The sequence below is a fragment of the Capra hircus genome, chromosome 3, assembly GCF_001704415.2.
Source record: "Capra hircus breed San Clemente chromosome 3, ASM170441v1, whole genome shotgun sequence".
In the NCBI taxonomy this organism is placed as follows: Eukaryota; Metazoa; Chordata; class Mammalia; order Artiodactyla; family Bovidae; genus Capra; species Capra hircus.
Window position 1 is genome coordinate 15,266,354 of NC_030810.1, and position 23,160 is coordinate 15,289,513.

Genomic DNA, 23,160 nt, shown 5'->3' on the forward strand with positions numbered 1-23,160 from the left:
GCAGCGCTAGCGAGTGGGGTGGGGACTGGCAGTGGGGTGCTGGTAAGGAGGCATGTCTTCTCTGAAACCGCGCTAGCTTCCGGGATATTGGAATAGCCTCTATCCAGGAATCAATAAGACCATCAAAGTGTCTGTGTCTCTTACACACACACATATTCACACAGAGTCATATTAGCTCATGCATTTCTTTTACTCAGTCACACACACACACACACACACTGCCAACAATCACATATATCGATACAGTGATCTCACATCCAAGGTCACGTGTTATGTTCATACATCAGTCACATAGTCACAGCTGGTCCTACCAAGTCTTTGTCATATGTACACACGACATAGTTTGCCACACGCATGTGACCTTCACACCACAGCACTAGGAGTTGGACCCATCTGCTCAATCATATATATATATATATATATATATATATATACGCTCGATCATCTCTATATATCATATATATAGGTGCAAATCCACAAATGGCGTGTGTCCCCGCCACACACGGGACTGGGCGATAATTCTAGGTGGGGGAGACTTGCCCTGTCTCTTGCTCTTAACTGCCACAGCCCCTCTAATCCAGTTAGAAGACAGAAGGGTCTGTGGGGCCGCACTTTATCCTCCTTCACCTCAAATCCCCCCAACATATACCCTGAGCTGAAGTCAGAGCCTCACTACTCATTACTCCAAACCCCCCACTTCTAGAGCTTGGGAAAGCTTTGACCCATTTAAGGAAGTTTACTTTGAGCTGCCCGACCTACTGTGAGCCCCTGCTTAGGGGAGTTACAGAATCATGAAATGCCCCTGTCATTTCACAGATGGGGACCCTAAAGTCCAGGCATTCATAGAACTGGAGTGAGACCTAGGCCCAGTGACTCCCAGTCCACTGATGCGCTACTTTTCACTTCCCTCCACCAACTCCACATTGGTTTGAGACATGATTCAGCAGAGATTAAGTTCTATGTCTCTGGGTGGGAAGGAAGGTCTTGCAACCTCAGTGAAAATTCCTCTACTGGTTTCACACCCGTCCAGTATCTGAACCCTGTTGATCTAGGAAGTAACTTTACATAGCCTCTCTCCTTAGAGAACTGGACTAAGTTGCTTGCAACGATTTTGTGGTCCTTGGGGACCAACAGACTCCAGGAGCCATCCCATCTATCCCACCACAGACAAGGAAGAGGAAGTCAGCCTGCAGCAGCACTCCCCAGGGGATCTCCTGGAATGATCCTGAGCCCTTGCCCCACCCTGGTCCAGAGTCCAGAGCCCAGAGCGAGGCAGCAGCTGTCCTTGGTACTGAAAAGAGAAGCTCTGTTTGATCAAAGGCAAGAACAGCCAAAGATGGCCCTGCGTGGACCCAGCTGAAGGCCAGGCCAGAACCCACCTGTGTCCTGGGAACCCAAAACTCTGACCCCACTTTCCTCTCTGCTCCCACAAACTAAAGAGTGTTAGATCTAGAAGGAAGCTGGGAGACAGACTTTTAACCTCCATTTTACAGAAGAAACAGTGGCCCAGGGGGAAAGTGAGTTTCTTAAGGTTCCTCAAGTAAAAGCCAGGACTAGTTCTCTAAAGTTTCAGGGCGAGTTTTTGGAAGGCCTTTCTAGGACAACATGAGGAAAATAAAATGGAAGGAACAGGCAACAAGCAGGGGAACTAGAGGGAAGGCTGGTGCAATCATCCAGGCTTTGAAATAAAGAGGAGGGAGTGGGCGAGGCTCAAGTCAATGAGAGGTATGGAAGATCCTGTGATGGGCAGACTCAGAAGACTGGGTCCCAGAGAGGAGTCTGTCCCCACTTTACACAGCCCTGCCCTTCAGGGAACTGGGCCATCCCAGCAGGGGCAGCAGGGGCATGCTGCTAGGATCTTAGCCCAGAACAGAGATTCCAGGGCCAGTGCCCACACAGTGATCAGCCCCACACCTCCCTCTGAGGCCAGACTGTCCCATCCAGGAGGATGGGCTCTAAACTGGGACACTGGCAACCCCAAGGCCTGGGAGAAAAACACAGGGACAAGGACTTGTAGATGGGAGGGGAGTATGCTACGAGCAAGGGGTGGCAAAAGAAGTCACTTCTGTTTTGGCCCTGCTGTGTGACCATCAGTAATAATAACCAACAATTTACCAAGTATCTACTATGTGTCAGGCAAGAGGTGGGGGTACCTCTACACATCCTATCTCATTCAGTCCCCTGGACAACTCAGCAAGGCATGTATTATTGTCCTCAAGCTATAAATGAGGAAGCGGGCTCACAGAGGTGAAGCAGCTTGCCTAAGCTGCCCAGGTAGTAAATGACACGATGTCTCTCTGAAGGTCAGTTTAAAGTTCTTATCTTCTCCAGGCTCAGATGCCTCATCAGTGAAATGAGTACACCGGACCAAAGGGTCTCCAGGGCACCTTTCTGCTCTGACATTTGGCAACTGGAGGATTCACAGAGGCCTTCAGTTAAAAGGGCAGTGGGCAATTCCCCTGCCCCTCCCAGGCCTCTATCCATGCCCTTGCACACTGCAGAGACAAGTGATCCAGAAGCCCCATTGTTGATTGTCTCTCTACAAGGCTGGAGGTCATCCTGGTGTCTGCTATCCCTGCCTGCTGACTGTGGAGTCTGGGTAGGTGGACAGTCCCAGGCATATCACTGACATGTCTGTCAGTGACTCAGGCACTTGCTCTGGCCTTGGAACACTGTCTCTCCAAATTATCTGGGCATGAAGAGACCTTTGGTCTAAAGCTGAATCAGCCAATTCAGCCAGGGATCAGCAGGGCCTGGTTTCCTAAAGCCAGACTCCTAGGGCCCAATATTTCCTCCACTGTCCTAATCTAGTCTCCCAACCTTAATCTCACCCCCTTGGTCCTGTTCTAGCCCAACTCCTAGATTCTTAGATCCCCATCTCCCCGACTCCCTTAGTGTCAGGCACATTCACAGGGGCCATGCCCACCCAGGGATGCTGATAATAATCTCAAGCCCCCTCCACGTCTGGCATTTCTTTGAGCCAGAAACCACATCACAGCTTGATTGCTGGAAAAGACCATCCCACATGCTCCTGTGGAGGGCTTTGTAAAAATCTATTTTAAGGCCTGGAAAAATCCCCCCCACCCCCAGCCCCAACTGGGAGTCTCGAGGAGCATTCTCCCCAGATCCTTTGGTGCCCCCACCCCCTCACCACCCCCATCCAGCTGCCTATTTGATGGTTTCTTAGGGAAGTTGTTACTCTGAGCAAAATAAGCAGGAAGAGATTTTAAAACAAAACCAGCTGGTGTCTGGGTTGATGCCACCAAGGGAGGAGGTCCTGGTGGGGAGGGAGGGCTGGCTCCTCTGTGACGTGAGCTCCAGGGCTGACAGTGTGCGACGAGGTGGGTCACCCACCAGTCTGGGGCATAAGTGGGATTCTATAACCAGCTGTTTGAGAAAGTATAATATATTTGTCAGGAGGTAGCTATTAAGGTAGTGTGTGAATGTAGCTTCCTGAGGTATGTGTGCACACATGTGTGATGTGTTTCTGTGACCACGGGCCACTGAGGGTGCGTGTATGTTACTGTGCTTCCACGATCGGGGTCTGTGCATCTGTATACAGAGGACTGTATATCATTTGCATAACTGGTTTTATTGTGACCATGTGTAGTGTCAACGAATGTCCTGTGCTCTCCTGGCAGCAGCGGTAGCTTTTATGAGCAACCAAGCGTGCTTGTCATGTGACTATGCAGGGCACGTGTCTTTGTATGTGTGTGGATTGTAACATACGTGTGTGGCTACTTATACTTAAGAAACTCAGACCTTCCAGGTGAGACTGCGTCTCCTGAATGTGTCCGTGAAGTGGCAGTGTCACAGCATGGCGTTAGGAACACGACGGCTTTGTGATGCCTAATTGCTGATTAGTGGGTGAGTCTGGGTAGAGAGGCACAGAGTATAAAGGTTGGGAGCATGAGCTCAGAAGCCTGATGCTGGGGTTTGAATCCAGGCTCCACCACCTACTAGCCGTGCAGATTAGGGTGTCTTACTCCCCTTCTCTGTGCTTCAGAACCTGTCTCAGAGAGTTCCATGAGGAGTCAGTGAGTCAGGACAGATGGGACCCAGAACACCACCTGGTGTATGGTAGTGCGACATCAGTGTTTGTGGGGGTGGGAGTGTACACCCATGAGGACAGTCCCTGGGCGCCCTGTGACCGCAAAGTGAGGTGCCCCCCCAGCGTGGGGTGCCCACGGCCTCACCAGCCTGGGGCAGCTGCCCCCCCACCCCCAGAGTGGGGTGCCCACAGCCTCACCAGCCTGGGGCAGCTGGAGCGTGCCCCCCCACCCCCAGCGTGGGGTGCCCACAGCCTCACCAGCCTGGGGCAGCTGGAGCGTGCCCCCCCACCCCCAGCGTGGGGTGCCCACGGCCTCACCAGCCTGGGGCAGCTGGAGCGTGCCCTTGCTCCACTGGGTCAGGCCCACGATGGCCACCATCTTGGCCCCGAGGCTGCTGCGTCGCTTCTTGGCAGTGCTGGTCCCGGTGCCATCCCCGGCTTGCTGGGACCCACAGATTTCCCCACTGATGCTGGAGCTCCGCACCACATTCCTGGAGGCCGCAGCCGAGGCTGGACCTGACTCCCCGTTAAACATGGTCCACGGGGCAGCAGGACCTCAGGCAACCCTGTCGGGGAGGGAGATGGAGAAAGGGGTCAGGTATCAGACCCCAGGCCACTTGACCTCGGCCCCAGCCCTTCCCAGCTGTGTGACCTTGGGCAAGGCACTCAGCCTCTTTGAGGCTGCGAGGGTTAAATGAACAAGTTCGTGTAAAGGGTGTGCACAGAATCTGGCTCCATCAATGGGCTTGTTCCTGTCAGCATGTGGCTGCCCCGGCAAGCGACCTGGTTTGGCAGGGAAGGTGGAGGCTGTGCAGTCATGCGACCCACTCTTGAATTCCAAGGGCCTCTACATACTAGCTGTGTGACCTCGTGACCAGACATCTTGGGGTTTCAGTGAGCACCTCAGCAAAATGAGAAACGGAAGCGCTTACCTCATAGGATAGTTGGAAGGATTAAATTAGCGCAGATGAAAGTGCCTGGAACTGTGTCAGGCAAAGCATAAATATTCAGCAGGCGTGACTGTTGTTTTCACAGCCAGTAATGAGAGCAGAGAGAACAAATGTGGCTTTAGCCAGGCAGACTGCCGAAGGGGTCCTCCTGCTTGAAGGGAGTGGGACAGAAAAGCATAAAGAAGCAGGAAAAATCATCCTTAATTGCATGACTGGGAGGCAGCCACGACAGGCATTTTAACCTATTTCCTCCCAGTCTCTTTTCTACACATTAAAAAAAATAACAACTCATCCTGCCAATACAATTTTCTATCCTGCTATTTTTCACGTAATGTTATATCATAAGACCTTCCCAATGTCATTAACACTAAGTAGAAATGTTTAAATGCCACCATAATGTTCCATTGTATGGAGGCAGTATAATTAAATACTTCAATACAGTTACTGCTTAGATCAAGCCCAACTTTCTCCTCTCTCTCCCTTTCCCTTTCTCTCCTGTCTTTTAAACAGCACTGCAATAAGGATCTTTGTACACTGATTTCTATCTGCTTATTTCCTTAGGATCAACTCCGGGAAATGAAGTGACTAGGCTATCGAATGTGAATGCCACCGGTAGCTTCTCCCTTCCTGCTTCCTGGCAGCGTACTGGTTTTATCCATCCCATCCTTTGTTTCAGAGGCAGATCTTGATCTGTTTAAAACAATTAGTGAGTGGCATTCACCTTGGTTTCTCTTACTGGTCCAAGGGTGGGCATATGACTAAGTTGGTTCAATTCGACTTAAGGGGAAGATTTGGATTCCAGGCTTACAAGAGCGGTAGGTGCTTCTCCTTCTGTGTGTCTCTTTTCCCTTCCTCAAGACCTCTCCCTGAGAGACAGCCCAGCCTAGGAAGAAGCCATGCTGCTGAGGGTGGCACGGCGCAGAGATGCCAGCCCGGAACCCGGCTTCTCTGGCTTTCCAGTTATGTGAGACGGTGTGCTTTCCATTGCTTAAGCCAGCTTGAATCGGGGTTCTCTGTTACATCCAGAAGCATCCTGACACTGACAGCATAAACATATTTCTGATTCTCGGAATACAGGGCCAAATTCCTTTCCAAAGTTGACAAATTTACTCTCGAATGCTGCATTCAACACATATTCAAAGGGAATGTAGCCAACAATTCATAGTAACTGGGTTTCCCTGATGGCTCAGTGGTAAAGAATCCACCTGCCAAGCAGAGGAGGCAGGTTTGGTCCCTGTGTTGGGAAAAATCCCCTGGAGAAGGAAATGGCAACTCACTCCAGTATTCTTATCTGGAGAATTCCATGGACAGATGAGCCTGGTGGGCTACAGTCCATGGGGTCGCAAAAGAGTCAGACATGACTTAGCAACGAAACAACCACCACCATGATATCCTGATGTTCTCTCTGGGCTCCTCCCTGGTGGCTCAGATGGTAAAGTGTCTGCCTACAATGTGGGAGACCTGGGTTCGATCCCTGGGTTGGGAAGATCTCCTGGAGAAGGAAATGGCAACCCACTCCAGTACTCTTGCCTCGAATATTCCACGGACAGAGGAGCCTGGTAGGCTACAGTCCATGAGGTTGCAAAGAGTCGGACACAGCTGAGTGACATGGGAGCCAGCGTGAGGAACTCCGCCCATGGCAAAGGTCATGAGGAAGGAGGCTTTGGCATACACAAAGGCGGGATCGAGCCTCGGGAAACCCCTGTTCCCAAGCATCTACCCCCAAAACCAGAGTCTGCCTACTTTACTGTTTTGTGCTCTCACCTACACCTCTGACTTTATGGGGGGCTCTCCCCCATCACCTCTCTCGGAGAAGGAGTTAACCTACAGCTCCAGTTAATAAAAATTCCTGGGCGTGACAAGAGTGTTTCAACTTACGAACTCCTCTGAAGGTTATCTAGCCTGTCTGTACAGGTTTGTCCGGCCACATGTGATTGTTTACAGCCTCCCAACCGTGAGAGGCATGAGATGTTCTAGACTTACTAAAGGCAGATTGTTTTAGGAAGTTAGAAATTATCAGTATAGTGGGTTGATTAGGAATTATACTGGTGAAGGGTTTTTCATTTGTTGGGCCAATATTTGCTGCTAAATCTCCATATTCCCTGCCCTTATAATGAATATGACTAGCATATAGAAGAAATAAGTATTAACCTTTAAGATTAATCATGTTAACCTTAGGCTAAGTAAATTCCTTTCTTAGTTGTAACCCACTATACCCTCACCCTATAGGAATGCAACTTTATCTGGTACCTTCGGAGGGCGGTACCTGGTTTAAGAAAAATCACCCCTAAAAAATAAGTTTCTGGTTGACTGACCGTTATCAGAAAGGGCCATAAAATGTCAGCAGGCCGCATGGCCAGAAGATGATGTAAAACCCCTAAGACCTTTATGTATACTTTTATATGAAGCACCTGATTTTGATAAAGGTCAGGACTGCTGACCCCTGCGTGACTTTAAAATTTCCATTTGTCTCTATGTGTAACAAAAGGTATATAAGCAAACCTAAAAATAAAGAAATCGGATCAGTTTCTGGAAAGACTGATTCCCCCGTGTCGTTCTTTCCTGTTCTTCGTTTTTCTGGCTGAATTCCCATCTGGAGCATGGGTGCTCGCCAAGCCTGCTAATTTTGCCCTGGCTTTTAAGTTCCATGCAAGAGGGAGCCCAAGGCGGGGCACCCTCCAATATTCAAGTGGGCGCTGGTGGCCTACGTAGGTGGTTCAAGCTTCTTGTCTCGAAGCTTTATTGGTACCCCACGTAAACCAAGTTATTCAGCCTCTTTTTCTCCACTAATTTTCCTACTACACTATTTCTTTCTAATCTCCCTCTATATCTTTAATTAAGCAATTAATTCCTAGGATGCTGACTCCGTCCCCGCTTCAAATTACCCTGGATCCACCAGGGCTGGACCCCAGCAAGTAACTATATATTGGAGTAGGTTGCCATTCCCTTCTCCAGGGGATCTTCCTACCCCAGGGATTGAACCTGGGTCTCCTGCACTTCGCACAGATTCTTTGCAGTCTTAACTACCAGAGAAGCCCAAATGGAGTATTACTTTTCAAAATTTTCAATTATTATATTGTACACCTATAACATATAATACTGTACATTGACTATACCTAAATTTTAAAAACTATCCCCCCCCCCACCAAAAGTCAGTTATCCCTAAATTGACCTATAGTTTCAGTGCGATCCCAGTCAATATTCTAACAGGGCTTCTTGTAGAAATTGGCGAGACAATGTCCTAAAATAACCAAAGCAATGAAAAAATTGGTATCTATTCATTTTTTCACACGGAACCATAAAGGCCTACAGCACTATGTTAGATCCCGGGACAGAACATAGTGATTTTGTGGTTTGATTACATTACAAAATGGTCACCACAAGTGACCCCAAGTTTGACCTATTACTCATGTTCATGCTAAGGGTCATCATTTTATTTAATAATATGCTTTAGAAAAATATCTTTTCTCGGAGAATAAAATTAAGAAAAAAGTAAGCCCCTAAAACTCCTGGGCCTACGCTGAGTGCCAGCGATGCAGTAATGAGCCGGGCCAAATGCATCCTGCCCTGCCAGAGCCTCCGGTTAGGGGGAGAAGACAGACAGTGAGCAACTAGTTACGCAGCTCCGCGTTTAGCAGCAGCTCTGATGAGAGCTAGGAAAGAGCACAGGGGCACTGGGAACTACTCTGGGAGCAGGGCTGCAGGCGCCCAGGGTTCTGTTTAGCGCAGACGTGGGATCTCCTGCTGTCGACCTCGAAGTCGAGGCCTGGGTAGAGTTCAGAAGGGACGGCTGCAGGTGGGCTCTGCACCTGGCCCTTCCCAGTTTGGTCCTGGCCCCCAGCACTCTCCCCAGGGCGGCGTCCCACTCCCAGGGCCTGTCATCCCGAGGGAATCTGATTTTTCAAAAGGACATAGAAAGGGGAGGGGAAACGTGGGTGGGAAGGGAAGGCATCACTCCGGGCGGACAGCAAGACAGGCCCAGACAGCTGAGCATGGCTGCCTGCGCTCCTGGTCAGCAGGCTCCTGTCGGCCTGGAGAATGAGGGCTGACAGTAGGGATGAGTCAGAACCGCATCTTGCCTTCTCTGTGGCTGTCTGGCCTGTACTCACTGGCCCTGTGAAGGCTGCAGAGTCTCGGATTGTATTTCTCCATCCATCCCCCATCAACCCTTGCAGCTAATGGAAAGTCCTCCTGGACTTGGGTCTGTGATGGCCTCTTTAGTTTCCAATTCTAGTGCCAGTCTGTGTGTTTGTTTGGTATCTGCATGGTCTGGTGGACAGTGGGAAAGGGCTTATCTGATACTTTGAATTGGCTACAGCATAAACCTAATCTACTCCTTAGGGTATTTCTGTTACACGTGCAGTTATCTCCATGTCACAGATGAGAAAAATGAGTCTCAGAGAACTGAAGGCTTCGCCCATCCAACTCAGCTAAGAAGTAGCCAGGCCTGGACTCCTGTTCTGGGGCTCTTGTTCTCACAAAGAGACAGATACGCTCAGCAGCCCCTGCCCTTTCGCCCCAGAGCTCATCCAAAGAGGGGAGCCCAGCCCTCCTGCACAGGTTTGTCCTGGATCTCCAGGCTGAGAAAACCGCAGGCAAAGTATCTGTGATCCGAAAACCTGCTCTGGCCCAGGTTCCCAGGTTGGCAATGAGCATCTGAGGGGCAGCAGAGACACCACACAGACCACAGCTGGAGAAGCAAGCGCTTCCTGGGTGCCACAGGGGAAGAGAAGGAAAGAGGGTAGGGACAAAATTCTTGACCCTGCCAACCCAGGGGCTCATGTTTCCTTATGAATAATGAATGGAACCGACAAGCAAATGGTTTGACATCCAGGACTCTGCACCATCCACAGCTGCATTCTCATTTTTAACTGCCCAGGAGAGCTGTTGAATGTTTAGGGGGGCCCAGGGTCTCAGGGCCTGACCTCTGGTCCCAAGTCCAGAGCAGGGCAGCTGGGGAGAGTTCAGAATCAGGAGGCTGGATGATAATGTATATACAGATCCTTTGTGTGACCTTCTCTGGGCCTGGGTTCCTCATCTGTGTGTAAACCAAAAGGGTCAGATAAAGCCTGACTCTTGAGTCCTTTCTACACACAAGGCAGCAGCAGGCTCAGAATCAGAGCTCCGGTTGCTTCTTGGGCAGCCAGTCTAGCTCAAGATGGACAAGACGCAGAGCCAGTCGGAGCCGACCACCTGGCCTCTATGAGGAAGGCAGTGCTGCTCACAGCAGCCCCCAAGTCATCAGAGCACAGGGGTTGGAACAGCAACCCCAAGTCATCAGAGCACAGGGGTGGGAACAGGGCAGCAGGTGGAGATGGGAGCAGAGTAGAGAGGGGCTGACACACAGCATTTCACATATTGGTGGTCTGCAAGGAGATCCAACCAGTCCATTCTGAAGGAGATCAGCCCTGGGATTTCTTTGGAAGGAATGATGTTAAAGCTGAAACCCCAGGACTTTGGCCACCTCATGCAAAGAGCTGACTCATTGGAAAAGACTCTGATGCTGGGAGGGATTGGGGGCAGGAGGAGAACGGGACGACAGAGGATGAGATGGCTGGATGGCATCACGGACTCGATGGACGTGAATCTGAGTGAACTCTGGGAGGTGGTGATGGACAGGGAGGCCTGGCGTGCTGCGATTCATGGGGTCGCAAAGAGTCGGACACGACTGAGCGCCTGAACTGAACTGAAGAGATGGCTAGAGGAATGTCTGCAAAAGTCACTGCAACAATGCCGTGCCTCTGAGCAGGACTGTCCCTTTTCCAACCCAGGTCATGGCTCCTGATGGAAGGAAATCCTCCTATGATCTTGCCAGGTCATGGAAGAATCACTCTTAAGTTCTCCCTGCTGAAGCCTCTGTGGTGACAGCTTGGACATCCCCTCCAGGGGTCCCTTCCCACTGTCCCCCGTACCTGCCAAGCTCCATGCCAGCAGATACCTTCCAAGCTCCCCAAGGAAGGAGTGTTTTCTTTCCAGTCTTCAATGTTTGACCTCTGCCCTGGGGTCTCAGTACCCTAAATGCTCCCCACACCCTCCTCTGAATCCTGACAAAAGCAGGACTCAAGTTTCTGCCTGGCCACCCTGGGCCCCTTGCTCCTTTTGACCATGTGTCTAACCAAGTAATAAACCTTCTCTGAGCATCAGTGAAAGTGAAAGAAGAAAGTGTTAGTCTCTCAGTCATGTCCGACTCTTTGCAACCCCATGGACTGTAGCCCACCAAGCTGCCCTGTCCATGGAATTCTCTAGGCAAGAACACTGGAGTGGGAAGACATTTCCTTTTCCAGGGGATCTTCTTGACCCAGGGATCAAACCCGGATCTCCCACATTGCAGGCAGATTCTTTACCATTTGAGCCACCAGGGAAGCCTGTGTCAGTAAGGCTACCCAAAAGCCCAAGATGAAACTACCTACTCACTCTTTCAACAGAAAAACCAAGGAATCTGTCATAGAGTGGTGGACTGTTAGTCTGGAAGGAATGGCAAGTTACTAAGGCTCTTACCACCCCTCCCTAGACATCACTAATTCATCTTTCCTTCTCACTGGGGCCATAGTTAACTTCAGAATTCTTCTTAACACAGTGCTGCATCGCCAACTGATGAGAACCAGCTCATGAGGTCAAACTGATTTGCCTCCCTATTCCAACCCAAGTCTTTCATTTTGCAGAAGAGGAAATAAAGGCTCAGAATGGGAAGGAGACACACTCAGGGTCACAGAGAAAGCTGTCAACAAAACCAGAGCTCTCACCCAAGACTCCTGACTCCCAGGTCCTGTATCACCTGTCAGGTGTTTCCTCCTCCCCTCTCACCTTAAAGAAAACCCCAACTCACCGAACTGATGAATCCGAGTGTAGTGTTCCCATCACAGGGGGGCGTGCCCCTCCCAAAAGCACACCCCTAGGGCATTTGCACAAGTCCTCTGTTAACTTCTGTGACACCACTTTTCAAGAAAGGAGGTGAAGACAGTCAAAGTAGCTTCCAGGAGGAGGTGATGTGGTGAGAGTCTGGAAGAAAAAAGGAGAGCTTAGAGGAAGGGCTGGAGAGGACAGCTGTCCTCCAGGGCTTCCAGTAGCCTGTGGGGTAAAAGAAATAGACTTTGGAGATAGTTGTGTGCACTTGAGCCAATCATTCAAACTCTTTGATGCTATTTCCTCCTTTAAAACTGTCCAAACTCCTGGGTCCCCTGACCTGCCTTTTAGGGACCTCAATGGTAAACTGCTGGTGCTAATGGTAAGGGACTCCTCCAGGTCCAAATGCTAACGAGTTCTAGATACTACTCTCCCTCTGTCTTCCCCCTGACTGATGGGTCTGTGTCCCTCCCCAGACGCTCTGTGACACAACCAGCAGTCAGGAGTGTGTGTACTGGGGAGAGGGTGTTGGAGGGCAAGGACTCGACTCCCAGCTCCAGCTCCTGACCCCAGCATATGACCCTGAGCAGGTCATTCAGCTTCTCTGAACCTCCATCTCCTCTTCTATAAAGTGAAGTTTACTGGCCACCTGGACCCAGCCCAGCTCTCTGGGCTGGAATGGAGACGAGATGAGTTAATGAGCAAGAAAGTACAGTGATTTTCTTTTTTAAAGCAAAGTTCTTATACATATATTTATTTATCTATTTATTGGCTGTGCTGGGTCTCAGTTGCTGCACAGGCTTTTCTCTAGTTGGAGCAAGCAGGGGCTATCTCCCATGGCGGTGGCTCTAGGGTGCTCGGGCTTCAGCAGTTGTGGTTCCCAGGCTCTGGAGCACAGGCTCAATAGTTGTGGTGCAGGGGCTCAGCAGGTCGGCGACATGTGAGATTTCCCAGACCAGGGATGGAATCCATGTCTCCCGTGTTGGCAGGTGGGTACCACTGAGCTACCAGAGAAGTCTCAGCACAGTGTTTAAATGCACAGGCTTTGCCTGGTGGTCCAGTGGTTAAGACTCTGTGCTTCCACTGTGGGGGTAAGTGGATTCAATCCCTGGTCAGAGAGCTAAGATTCCCACATGCTGCAATGCTGTTCAGCCAAAAAAAAAAAAAGAGCACAGGCTTTGGAGGCAGACTTAGTTCAAAACCTAGATCTGTCACTTACAAGCTGTATGACGCAGGGCAATTTCCCTGAGCCTACAGTTCCTCATCTCTGAAGTGCCGATAATAATGCCTGCTTTAGGATTCTTAGATGAAATATAAGTATTGCTAAAATAAGGACTGGTACATGCTACAGGCTCAGTTGGGCCATCATATGATTACTTTGCATAATGTACCTTTGTAAACAGTAAAGGACTCCATGGGTGTTGGTGCTTATTAGTCTGGATTGCACACCAGGTACAACCACTTCACGGGAAGGCTCCGAGACCAACAGGATCACCTCCCGCTGCAACCCTGGGTGCTTCCACCCAGAGTCTAGCAAAAATGTGAGACCTGGGTCCCTGCACTTCTCAGTTGAGGTGGGAGCTAGCACGTGATGCTGTGATCTCCCCTGCCAGCATCCCAGCTCCTGGGCCCCCAACAGATGCTGGATGCTAGGTTTAAGGCCCCTGCCTCAATCTTGATCCAGCACTAGGGCTTGCCCACCACACCACTCAGGCCTATCTGTGCCCATGTCAGAAGCCAGACTTAACCTCAGAATCCCTCTTAACACAGTACAGCCTTACCAACTAATGAGAACCAGTTCATGACGTAAAACTGATTTTTTTAAACCTGTATCTGCAGAAGGGGGGTCCCTCATTTCTAGCCTTCACTTTCCCTGATCAGGGTGAGAAAGGTGGGCGGCAGAGCTGGTGCATGGTTGGGGAGGGTGAGCTGGGCCCAGGGAGGACACCAGCCTGAGAGGGGAGCACTCTGCCAGCTCCTCTCCTGATTACATGACTTTTATCTGCTCCAAACCAGGTCTGCACACACACTACGCATAACAGGAAGAGATACAGGGCACAAAATTTCAAATGTGTGACTACACATCATACAGACCCATATAAATCATATTCATTTAAAGACACAATCATCTGTGTACACAGACAGGCACACACACACACACCTAAGATACTCATCCAAACCAGAGCACACAGAAGCAGCCACACTGACAGCCACTGGCAGAGACACACACACACACGCACACCCTTCCCCTGGCTCCTGCCCAGCTCAGAGAGGCAGGATGAACCTCTTCCCTTCAGTGGGCAGGGAAGTAGGAAGTGTCCTACCTGGGTCTATGGGTTCCCTTGGCCAGGCATGCACACTAGCTCTGAGCAGGCGCTTGTGTGAGCCTGTACACACACACACACACACACACACACACACACACACACACACACACTCATACACACTCTGGCCCCCAGTCTCACCCTCCTGGCCCCCATCCCCACAGGCCGGACAAAGGATCTCATCATGAGGTTTGTGGCAAGGAGATGAGAAGGCTGGCAGGGAGCAGCTGCTGTCACCATGGCTACGGAGCTGACCCACTTCTCCTCCACCCAGCCTGGCCCACCTAGCCCAGACAAGGAGGGACAAGCAGCTTTGGGCCGGGGGCCCTCACATGCAGTAAAGGCGTGGCCTCTGAGGGTGTGGTAAAGGAGGAGTTGAGTCTGCATCCTGATATAAAGGCCACAGCAAGACATTGCCTGGGGAGAGCAGGATGCTAAGCACCTGGCCCCTGCAAAACTCAGATCTCCCCCAGCCTCGGGCTTCTGGCTCTGGGGCCCATGTGGTTCACGCACTTGCTCTGGACCCATTCTCAGACACAGTCCTCACAGCATTGCAGGGGGTTGGGTGTCTGGACCCAACCTGTGTCCTCCAGACTCCAAAGACCCCACGGTGAGACAGACCGAGAGCTGAGCAAGCCGGGTCTCCTCTTCAGGACAAGGTTCCTGAGGGTAAGGCTGGGCTTCCCTACTTGGGCTGAGCTGCTAGGGGCACAGCCAGGCCTCCCTTCCTCAGACGGGACTGCCTTGTGTCTTCTCTCAGCCAGGGGGCTCCTGAGGACGTGGCCACACATCTGCCCTCAGAACTGGGTTCACAGAGGAACAACTCGGCTCCAGACAGCTTAGTCTTGTGCAGAGACGGCTCACAAGGTAGGGTGAATCACTCCTGCATGACAGCCTCCTGCGGCTCCATTTCCTTCAGGAGAAAGTGAAAACCCCTCACAAGGCCGACAAGAGAAGTGACCCAGGTCATCTTTGACTCCTGCCCTTCCTCAGTATTCCAGCCACACTGGCATTCTTTTTATTCCTCAAAAGTACCACTTTGCCTCCTGTCAGCCTGGAATGCTCTTCTCCAGCCTGTCCTCACCCTCGTGTTCTGACGACCTGGTGTTGGTCCGTCACCTTTGCTGGCTCAGCCCCACTTCTAACCCTAACCTTTGCTGGCTAAGCCCCACTCAGCGCTCAGCCCCACTCAGTGCTCAGCCCCTCACTGGATGTCACATCCTGGGAGAGTCTTTCCAGACAAGGTTACACCCCTTGTCATGCTCCCGCAGACCCTATACTGTTTTTGCCTGTTATGGGTTGAATTATGTCCCCCGACCCTCTAAAAAAAGATAAGTTTAAAGCCCTAACCCCTGGTACCTCAGACCTTGTTAGAAATAGAGTCGCTGCAGATGGCAGATGTGGTTAGCCAAACTGAGGTCATCCTGAAGGAGGGTGGGTCCCTAATCCAGAAGGACTTATAAGACTATGGCTATGGGAAGACAGAGATAGACCACAGAAAGAACCCATGTAATGATGAAGGCAGACTAGGCTGACACAGCAACAAGCCAAGGACTACCAAGCATTGCCAGCTGTCACCAGAAGCCAGGAGGGCGCCACGGGACAGCCTCGCTCGGAAGGAACCAACCCTGCTGACGCCTTGATTTTAGATTTCCAGCCTCCAGAACTGTGACACAATAAATTTCTGTTGTTTTAGGCCACCTGCTCTGTGGTACTTTGTTACAGCTGGTCCTAGGAAATGAATACATTGCTTGTCTTATCTTGATCAGTGCCTGCCTCCCACACCATGCCTGCCACCTGCATCCCCCACCCCAGCTGTGTGTTGCTTAGAAAGAGAAACCATGCCATCTTCTGCATCCAGAATCCCCCAGTGCCTGGCACACAGTAGGACTCTGTAAATATTTGTTGAATGAATGCACAGTGACCTAAAATAAGCATTAACATAAAAAATGGTATTTATAGCTGGATAGTAGAATTGTGAGTCATTTTTATTTTCTTCATGTGACATATTGTGTTTTCTAGAGTTACTACTTTAGAAACCGTATTAACGCTCTCATAAAGAAAAAGTGAAAATACGTATTTTTCGTTTCAAAACATACATTAAAATAACAGACATTTCCACCAGCGTGTGTGTTGTGAACAGGGAAAAGTTCTGCTCTCTTGATAACTGTCTTTTTATTGATTAATTGATTTCTTCTCATGTCACAGGAGTGCCTTCTGGAGTCAGATTTACAGCTTGAGCTCTGGGGCCTCACAGGGCATAGATTCCAGGGGAAAACATCCAGGCAGAGTGCACATGCTTCCTGGCCATCTCCATCACCCAGTCCCTCTCATAGCTCCTGGCCAGATGTGGCTGCTATTGCCTGACAGGGGCTGTGAGACTTGGTCCTTAAGCATCCTACTAGAAAACACCCTGGGGCTGAAGGCCACTCCCAAACAGAAGCAAGATGCTGCCCTTGGTGGACACACCGGTCCAGAGCTTTGCAAGCTTAAATGTGCACAGAAATCACCTGGGAATCAGGTTGAAACACAGATTCTCATTCCAGGGGTCACAGAAAGGTGGGGCTTGAGTTTTTGCATTTCAAACAAGCTCTCAGGTGATACCACAAAGTTAGTTGGAGGACCACCCAAAGCACCAAGAGGTAAAGATAAAAATACCCTGGCTGCTCTGCAGAAAGAGTGAACTCTTTAGGATGGGAAGACCAGAGCAGGCATCATGGGTCAATACACTGCAGAACACCTCAAGAGATAGGTGCAATTTGGAGAAGAAAGAGATGGAAACTGGCTGGGAAGGACCAGAGGAGGAATGGTATGTTCAGAGGCTGGTGAACAGAGCAGTGCGGTTGAAGCAGGAGGTGGGTGCAGCTGCAGAAGAGAGGGCTGGGAACGTGGGCTGGGAACAGCCCAGAAAGGGCTCTGAACGCAGGGCTGAGGAGGTTGGCTTTAATCCTGAAGGGAGTGAAATCTGACATGGCTTAGATGTAACATTTTACAGAGATCAATCGGACACAGGGCACTATCAGAAGAGAGCCTGACGGCTGGAAGAGCAGTCAGAAGGCATATAAGAAGGGCTGCACTGCTTCAGACAGTGTTGGTGGAAAGAGAAAAGGGGTGCAGGAGTTGTGGAAGGGCTTGGGGGACTGCCTGAAGTTGGTGATGGGACAAAGCTGGGGGAAGGGGAAAAAACAGACTCCAACATGATTTACATACAGGAAGGGTGGGGGCTGACAGGTGCCACCAGCAGAGCACGTGGTCCTGGAGGGAAAAGCTGGCTTAAAAGAAACATGACTGTCCATTTTGGATATGATGAGTCTGAGATAATTTTGCAGTTCCCCCAGGGAGCTGTTGGGCAGGTAAGCAGATTCCCTGGAGTTCAGGAGAGCAGAGTGAGTGGGCAGGATTTGGGTGTGTACCCCAGAGGGAAAAGTGGGGTGTAGAAAGGAAGGAGAATGCCCGGAGGAGGGTGAAGAAAGAGTGAGAGGTAATGCCCACAGTTAGGGGGAGGAGGAAAACGAAATCCACCAAAGGAGGGAAAGTCAGCAAGTCAGGGTAGGAGAACTCAGAGAAAAGGTCACGAGTACAAGGACGACCAATCTGAAGACCAGACCACACCCTGCCATGGAGACCAAGGAGAGGCCTGCATAGCTCAGGATGCAGGAGGGCAAAGGACGCCCAGAACAAGAGCAGAGCTTGAATGGAAAGCAGAATTTGGACTAGTGGAGAAGGGAGCTGGAATCCCTGGGGATGGTCTGGGTTGCAGCAGGTTGCCAAGGGGCCTGGGGCTCCCAAGCCCTTATTCTGGCTCAACTCATGCACAAGAAAGATAGTATTCCCAACCCACAGCACCTGCACATCCACCGACTACAGAATGCCCAGGGGCAGAGCAGACAACTGGGGGAAGAGGTCTTTGGGACAAAGTCTATTGCTGGGCAGCACAATCTATCGTCCAATTAGGACTCTTTCTAAGAGTGAGCAGAGACACTACTAACAATCACACCACAGTAAGTTAAGACTGTCCCAGGCAAACCTTAGCCCTGGGGGATAGTGGATCTCCCCAAATATTCATTTGGTCCCTGTCCTCCCTTCCTAGAAGGGGTGGTGGAACTGACAGGTGATAGGGACAGACTAGCTCAGCCTTAGAAGCAGAAGCCCCGCTAAGGATATGGGTGGATAGAGAACTCTCTCCGCCTCCCAGCCCCACTTTAGCCTGAGAGCTGACGCCCCCGCCAGGGAGGCGGCAGCACCACGGACAGCGCCACCACTCCCACCCCCAGCCCCCACCCCCACCGCGCGCACCCTGCTCGCCTGGCCCTATTTGGTCAGGGCCACGGCTAGGTCGGATCAATAATTCATGGAGTAAGGGGCTCCGGTTACCAGGCCCGCTCTGAGCCGGAAGGCGCCGCCTGCGCCCGCCTCCTGCCCCAGGGACCCTCCCAGGGAAGCCAGCAATCCTCGCGGCCCTGGCCCAGACAGACACCGCCCTCAAAGCCCTCCGCCTCCCCGCCCCTCAACCCCGGCCCCGCACCCTCTCTGAGGCACAAAGCCCCAAGTGCATGCCACATGCTTGCACACAGCCACTCAGACACACCACACAGCCAGACACGCACTCTAAAAGATTAAGACATACACAAAACAGGCTCACACCACACCCAGCACGCAAGCAACCTAGACACACAGCACACACACATACACACACCAGATGCCTCACAGACACACATTACACACAGACACATTCACCACAGACCCACAAGCACATCACACAGAAGACACCCTGCCATTCACACGCACACTCACACAACGCACAGAGCCTCCCCACATAGACCCTCAGACTATCACTCAGAGGTCCAGTCACCATGCACACATGTATTACAAACTCTCTCTTAAACACACACACACACAATATATGCCTTCAGAGACCCTTAGACATTTGCCGTGGATGCACAAGCACATGCCCCACACTACCCAGGCCCCCCACCCTCCTGGAGCCCAGGCCTGCCCTCCCACTGAGAGCATGGGAATAGGGAGGGGCAGGCAGGACTTCCCTCCTGCCCACCTGGCCCTGGTCTGGAGCCCTAAGGATACATCCTCTGTATCCTTAGGTCACTGTCCAATCCCCAGGGGCAGGAGTTCAGTGGCACAAAGAGGTGGGAAAGGGGACAGCAAGCAGAACAGGGCCTTTGAGACCCCAAAGCCTCCTGGCTTTGCTGTGGCTGGGCCCTAAGCTTTGCGGACAGCCTGACCCTCACCTGCGGCCTCAGCGCTGTCTGGGACTCCAGCCCTCTGGGAGGACTTGAGGCCTGTCTTATGCATGGCGATTGGGCGGACTGTGGAGTCTGCTGCTCCTGCTTCCCCTAGGAGTTTCCCAAGTCCTGCTCAGAGGCGAGGGACACCCATCCAGACACCCCAACTCCAAGAGTCCCCCTCTCAAGCAAGGTGGAGGACAGTGGCCCACGTTCTTCTATCTACACGACAATCATGGAAGGATTCTCTGAAAGCACTCCATGCCAGGGCACGGTGTGAGGAGAAGGGAGTAGGCTGGCATAGCATAAGACACTCCCAAATGCTCCAGGCAGATGGAAGGGAGCTTAAAGATTATCCAGGTCCACATACTTGATGTCTCTGGACAACTTCCCAGGCTTGCACTGTCTACATAACACTGTGTGTCCCTCAATGATTTATGCCAAATCTCCATACCCCTGTATGGCTCATTATTTATTTTCTTGAAATTGACACTATTAACGCAAATGCATTTATTTTAAATAGAAATTTTGCATGACTACTCTATACGGAAAGCCAATACCAACTTTAATAAATAGAAAATGACAGTGAGATAAGTACAGTGAAAACAAAGATATATTATTAAAATTTAGCTACACAGAGCTGCCAGTCAAAGCACCTGCAGGGTTTTTTTGTTTGTTTTTTACTATGCCACATAGTTTGCGGGATCTTGGTTCCCCAGCCAGGGATCGAACCCTGCAGGGAAAGTGCCAAGTCCTAACCTCTGGACTGCCAGGGAATCCCCAATATCTCTGTTTAAAGGGGAGGGCAGCAAGTGTTGGAAAGTTGTTAAAGACACATCACCAAGGCACTTTCTCTATGGGACAACCGTGGACTTGATAGGGTTGAAAGGGAACCAATTTTCTCAGTATGCGAGCCAAGGGCGGGCAGTAACACGTCCATGAGCCACTGAAAGTCAACTCAGTTCTCTCTGATGGTAGCAGGCCCATGTTGGGAAGGAAGCTCTAGGCCTGCCTGCCTCCTGCAGGAGCTTGGATGGCACAGAGGCCAGCTGGCGCCCTGTTGCCACATTCCATTCTGGTAATAACAAGCCTTAAAAATTGCTAGGTTCTCTTCTATTTACGAATTGTTCTTACACCTACTATCTAATACAAGCCTCACGGCAGGGATGACCATGCCCATTTCTGAATGAGAAAATGAGGTTCTGAAAGGTTAAAAGGCTCCCAGAGCCACACAGCTACATGGGGTAGGTCCACACGGAGGAGCCCCTCAACTCCTAGGCAGATGCTTTTTCTACCCTGCCTCCATCCTTCCTCCCCACAGTTGAGAGCCCTTGCTCTGGGCTGGCCCCACGCTGGGCAGTAGGGAGCAGGCACTGTAACCTGGTGTCTGCCTGTAAGGCCCAAATGATCCTGAAAGGCAAAGGGGCAAGTGAGTAAGGAGCTAAGGTTAAGAACTGTTCCCTGGGAGTCACACACTGCTGTCTGTCCCTAGCCTGTAAATGCCACTTCTCTGAACCTCAGTTTCCTTGTCTTTAAAATGGGGATACCAGAGACTTTCCTGGTGGTCCATGGCTAAGACTCTGTGCTCCCAGTTTCAGGGGGTCTGGGTTTGATTCTGGTCAGGGAACTAGATCCCATGGGCTGCAACCAAAGATCCCAAATGAGGCAACAAAGACAGAACATCCTGCATGCCACAACAAAGAGCTGGATCAGATAAATAAATAAGTACTTAAAAAAATAAAATGTGAATTATAGTACCTATCTTGTAGGGTGTGAGGGTTAAATGAAATAATACATGTGGGGGCTTCCTTGGTGGCTCAGTGGTAAAGAATCTCAAGGCAGGAGACACTAGGGAGTTTGATCCCACATGCCCAAGAGCAACTAAGCCCATGTGTCACTATACATCTGTGCTCTAGAGCCCAGGAACCTCAACTACTGAGCCACACGCCCCAGCTACTGAAGCCCCTGCATCCTACAGCCCGTCGTCTACAATAAGAGAAGTCACTGCAACGAGAAGCCCGTACTGCAACTAGAGAAAAGCCCCAGCACAGCCAAAGTAATTTTTAAAAATTTAAATAATAATAATGCATGTGTATAGAGTCTGGTACAGAGTAAGTGCTCAAAAAACTGCTTATTACTAGGGAAGTAGAAGACTAGATGGCACCCCACTCCAGTACTCTTGCCTGGAAAATGCCATGGACAGAGGAGCCTGGTAGGCCACAGTCCATGGGGTCGCTAAGAGTCGGTCACGACTGAGCGACTTCACTTTCACTTTTCACTTTCGTACGCTGGAGAAGGAAATGGCAACCCACTCCAGTGTTCTTGCCTGGAGAATCCCAGGGACAGGGGAGCCTGGTGGGCTGCCGTCTATGGCGTCGCACAGAGTCGGACACGATTGAAGCGACTTAGCAGCAGCAGCAGGAGACTAGAAATAACACAGGTAAAGAATGCCTGATGGGGAGAAATGAAGGCGTGCATGGTGCTTCACTGAGGGGAGGAAATGAGTTGAGTTCTAGGAGATGAATACGATTCTGGCAGAGAGAACTGTCCTGACTGCTCATGCTCTTCTCTAGCCTCTCTCTCTACTCTAAAGAGAGGTGAGAAAATCAGGGTCTCACCTCCCTAACTCTCTGTTCAGGCCTCTGAATGACATTTGACGGGTTCTTCAGTTCCTGCCCTGGGTACTGCTGCTGCCCCAGGAAAAGACTCCCCTTACAGTCAAAATGCTAGGTCTGTTTTCTCCAGGTGCTACCAGATAGAAGGCTGGGGCCAGGCCTACCTGGCACTGTAAGGATTATAGCAGATGTCTCTTGAAGTACTTGCCCAGATAACTGACAAACAAGAGCCATGTCTGTGTGCCTGACTTTGTGATCCTTCCCTGCAGGCTGCAGTTGATTGGACCAAGGTGGGCACCTGACCTCCCCAGAGCCAATCAGATCCTCTCCTGGGAGTCTGGACTTGGATCTGCAAGCCCTGGGTTCTATCTCTGAATGTAGCTGGAACTGAGGGATGAAATACAGGAACGATAGGTGGCCCCCATGTCTGGAAAAGCAGAGAAGACCCAGTAGGTGGAGAGAGAAAGGTGAAGGCAGTCAACAGGGCAGAGAAATCAGTTGCTTCAATTTCTCTTGGCCAACAGGTCTCACCTTCTAGAAGCTAATGATTTCCCTACTCCTCAGTTCCCAGGAACCCCTTGTGTCCTCATAAGAAACCCTTCTTTATTACTGAGGCTGGTTTGAGTGGGTTTCTGTATATAAGCAAAGACCTAATTAAGGACAGGGGAGAAGCTGGAATCCGGAGGCACAAAGATGAGCAATCACTATGCCTGCACCGGAAGAGCTCAGTTTCACAGGAGACAAGGAAGAAATGATGTAGACTCTGTGCAGATATGACTGAGGGTGGGGGTGGGGGTGGGGGACTTGGCTCAGGAAGGGCCAGGAGGGTTCCTGGGAGGCTTCACAGCAAAAGGGGCAGCTAAGCTTGATTTTGAAGAATGAAGGATGTTCTCCAGGGAGACAAAGCAGAGGTGGGGAGGCGTTCTGGGCAGGGGGAACTACACGGGCAGAGGCACAGAGGCACAAAGCAGCCGGATGTGTTAGAGGACCAGGAGTTCAAAGTGTGGGGAGGGGATAAGAGGGGAGATGAGGCTGGAGGGGGTACAGATCATAAAGGGCTTTGAATTCCATGCTAAAAAGCCGAGGCACTTCCTGCCCTCAATGGGGAGCTATTGAAGTATTTTAAGTAGCAGGGGG

The 23,160-nt window shown here is 50.9% G+C and overlaps 1 protein-coding gene across 3 annotated transcripts in view; it reads right to left on the minus strand.

Moving 5' to 3' along the window:
- Positions 1 to 23,160, minus strand: part of RIMS3 (regulating synaptic membrane exocytosis 3) — a 44,917-nt gene that overhangs the window by 15,987 nt on the left and 5,770 nt on the right. The window contains exons 2-4 of one of the 3 annotated variants that reach the window (XM_018042421.1): positions 11,828 to 12,000; positions 4,984 to 5,149; positions 4,370 to 4,617 (exon numbers count right to left, since the gene is read on the minus strand). In XM_018042421.1, the coding sequence (XP_017897910.1) occupies positions 4,370 to 4,586 (217 nt within the window). In that variant the 5' untranslated portion in view covers positions 4,587 to 4,617; positions 4,984 to 5,149; positions 11,828 to 12,000. Of the gene's footprint in view, positions 1 to 4,369; positions 4,618 to 4,983; positions 5,153 to 11,827; positions 12,001 to 23,160 lie in introns of all 3 variants that reach the window. The other 2 variants (XM_018042432.1, XM_018042436.1) reach the window with 2 other exon arrangements.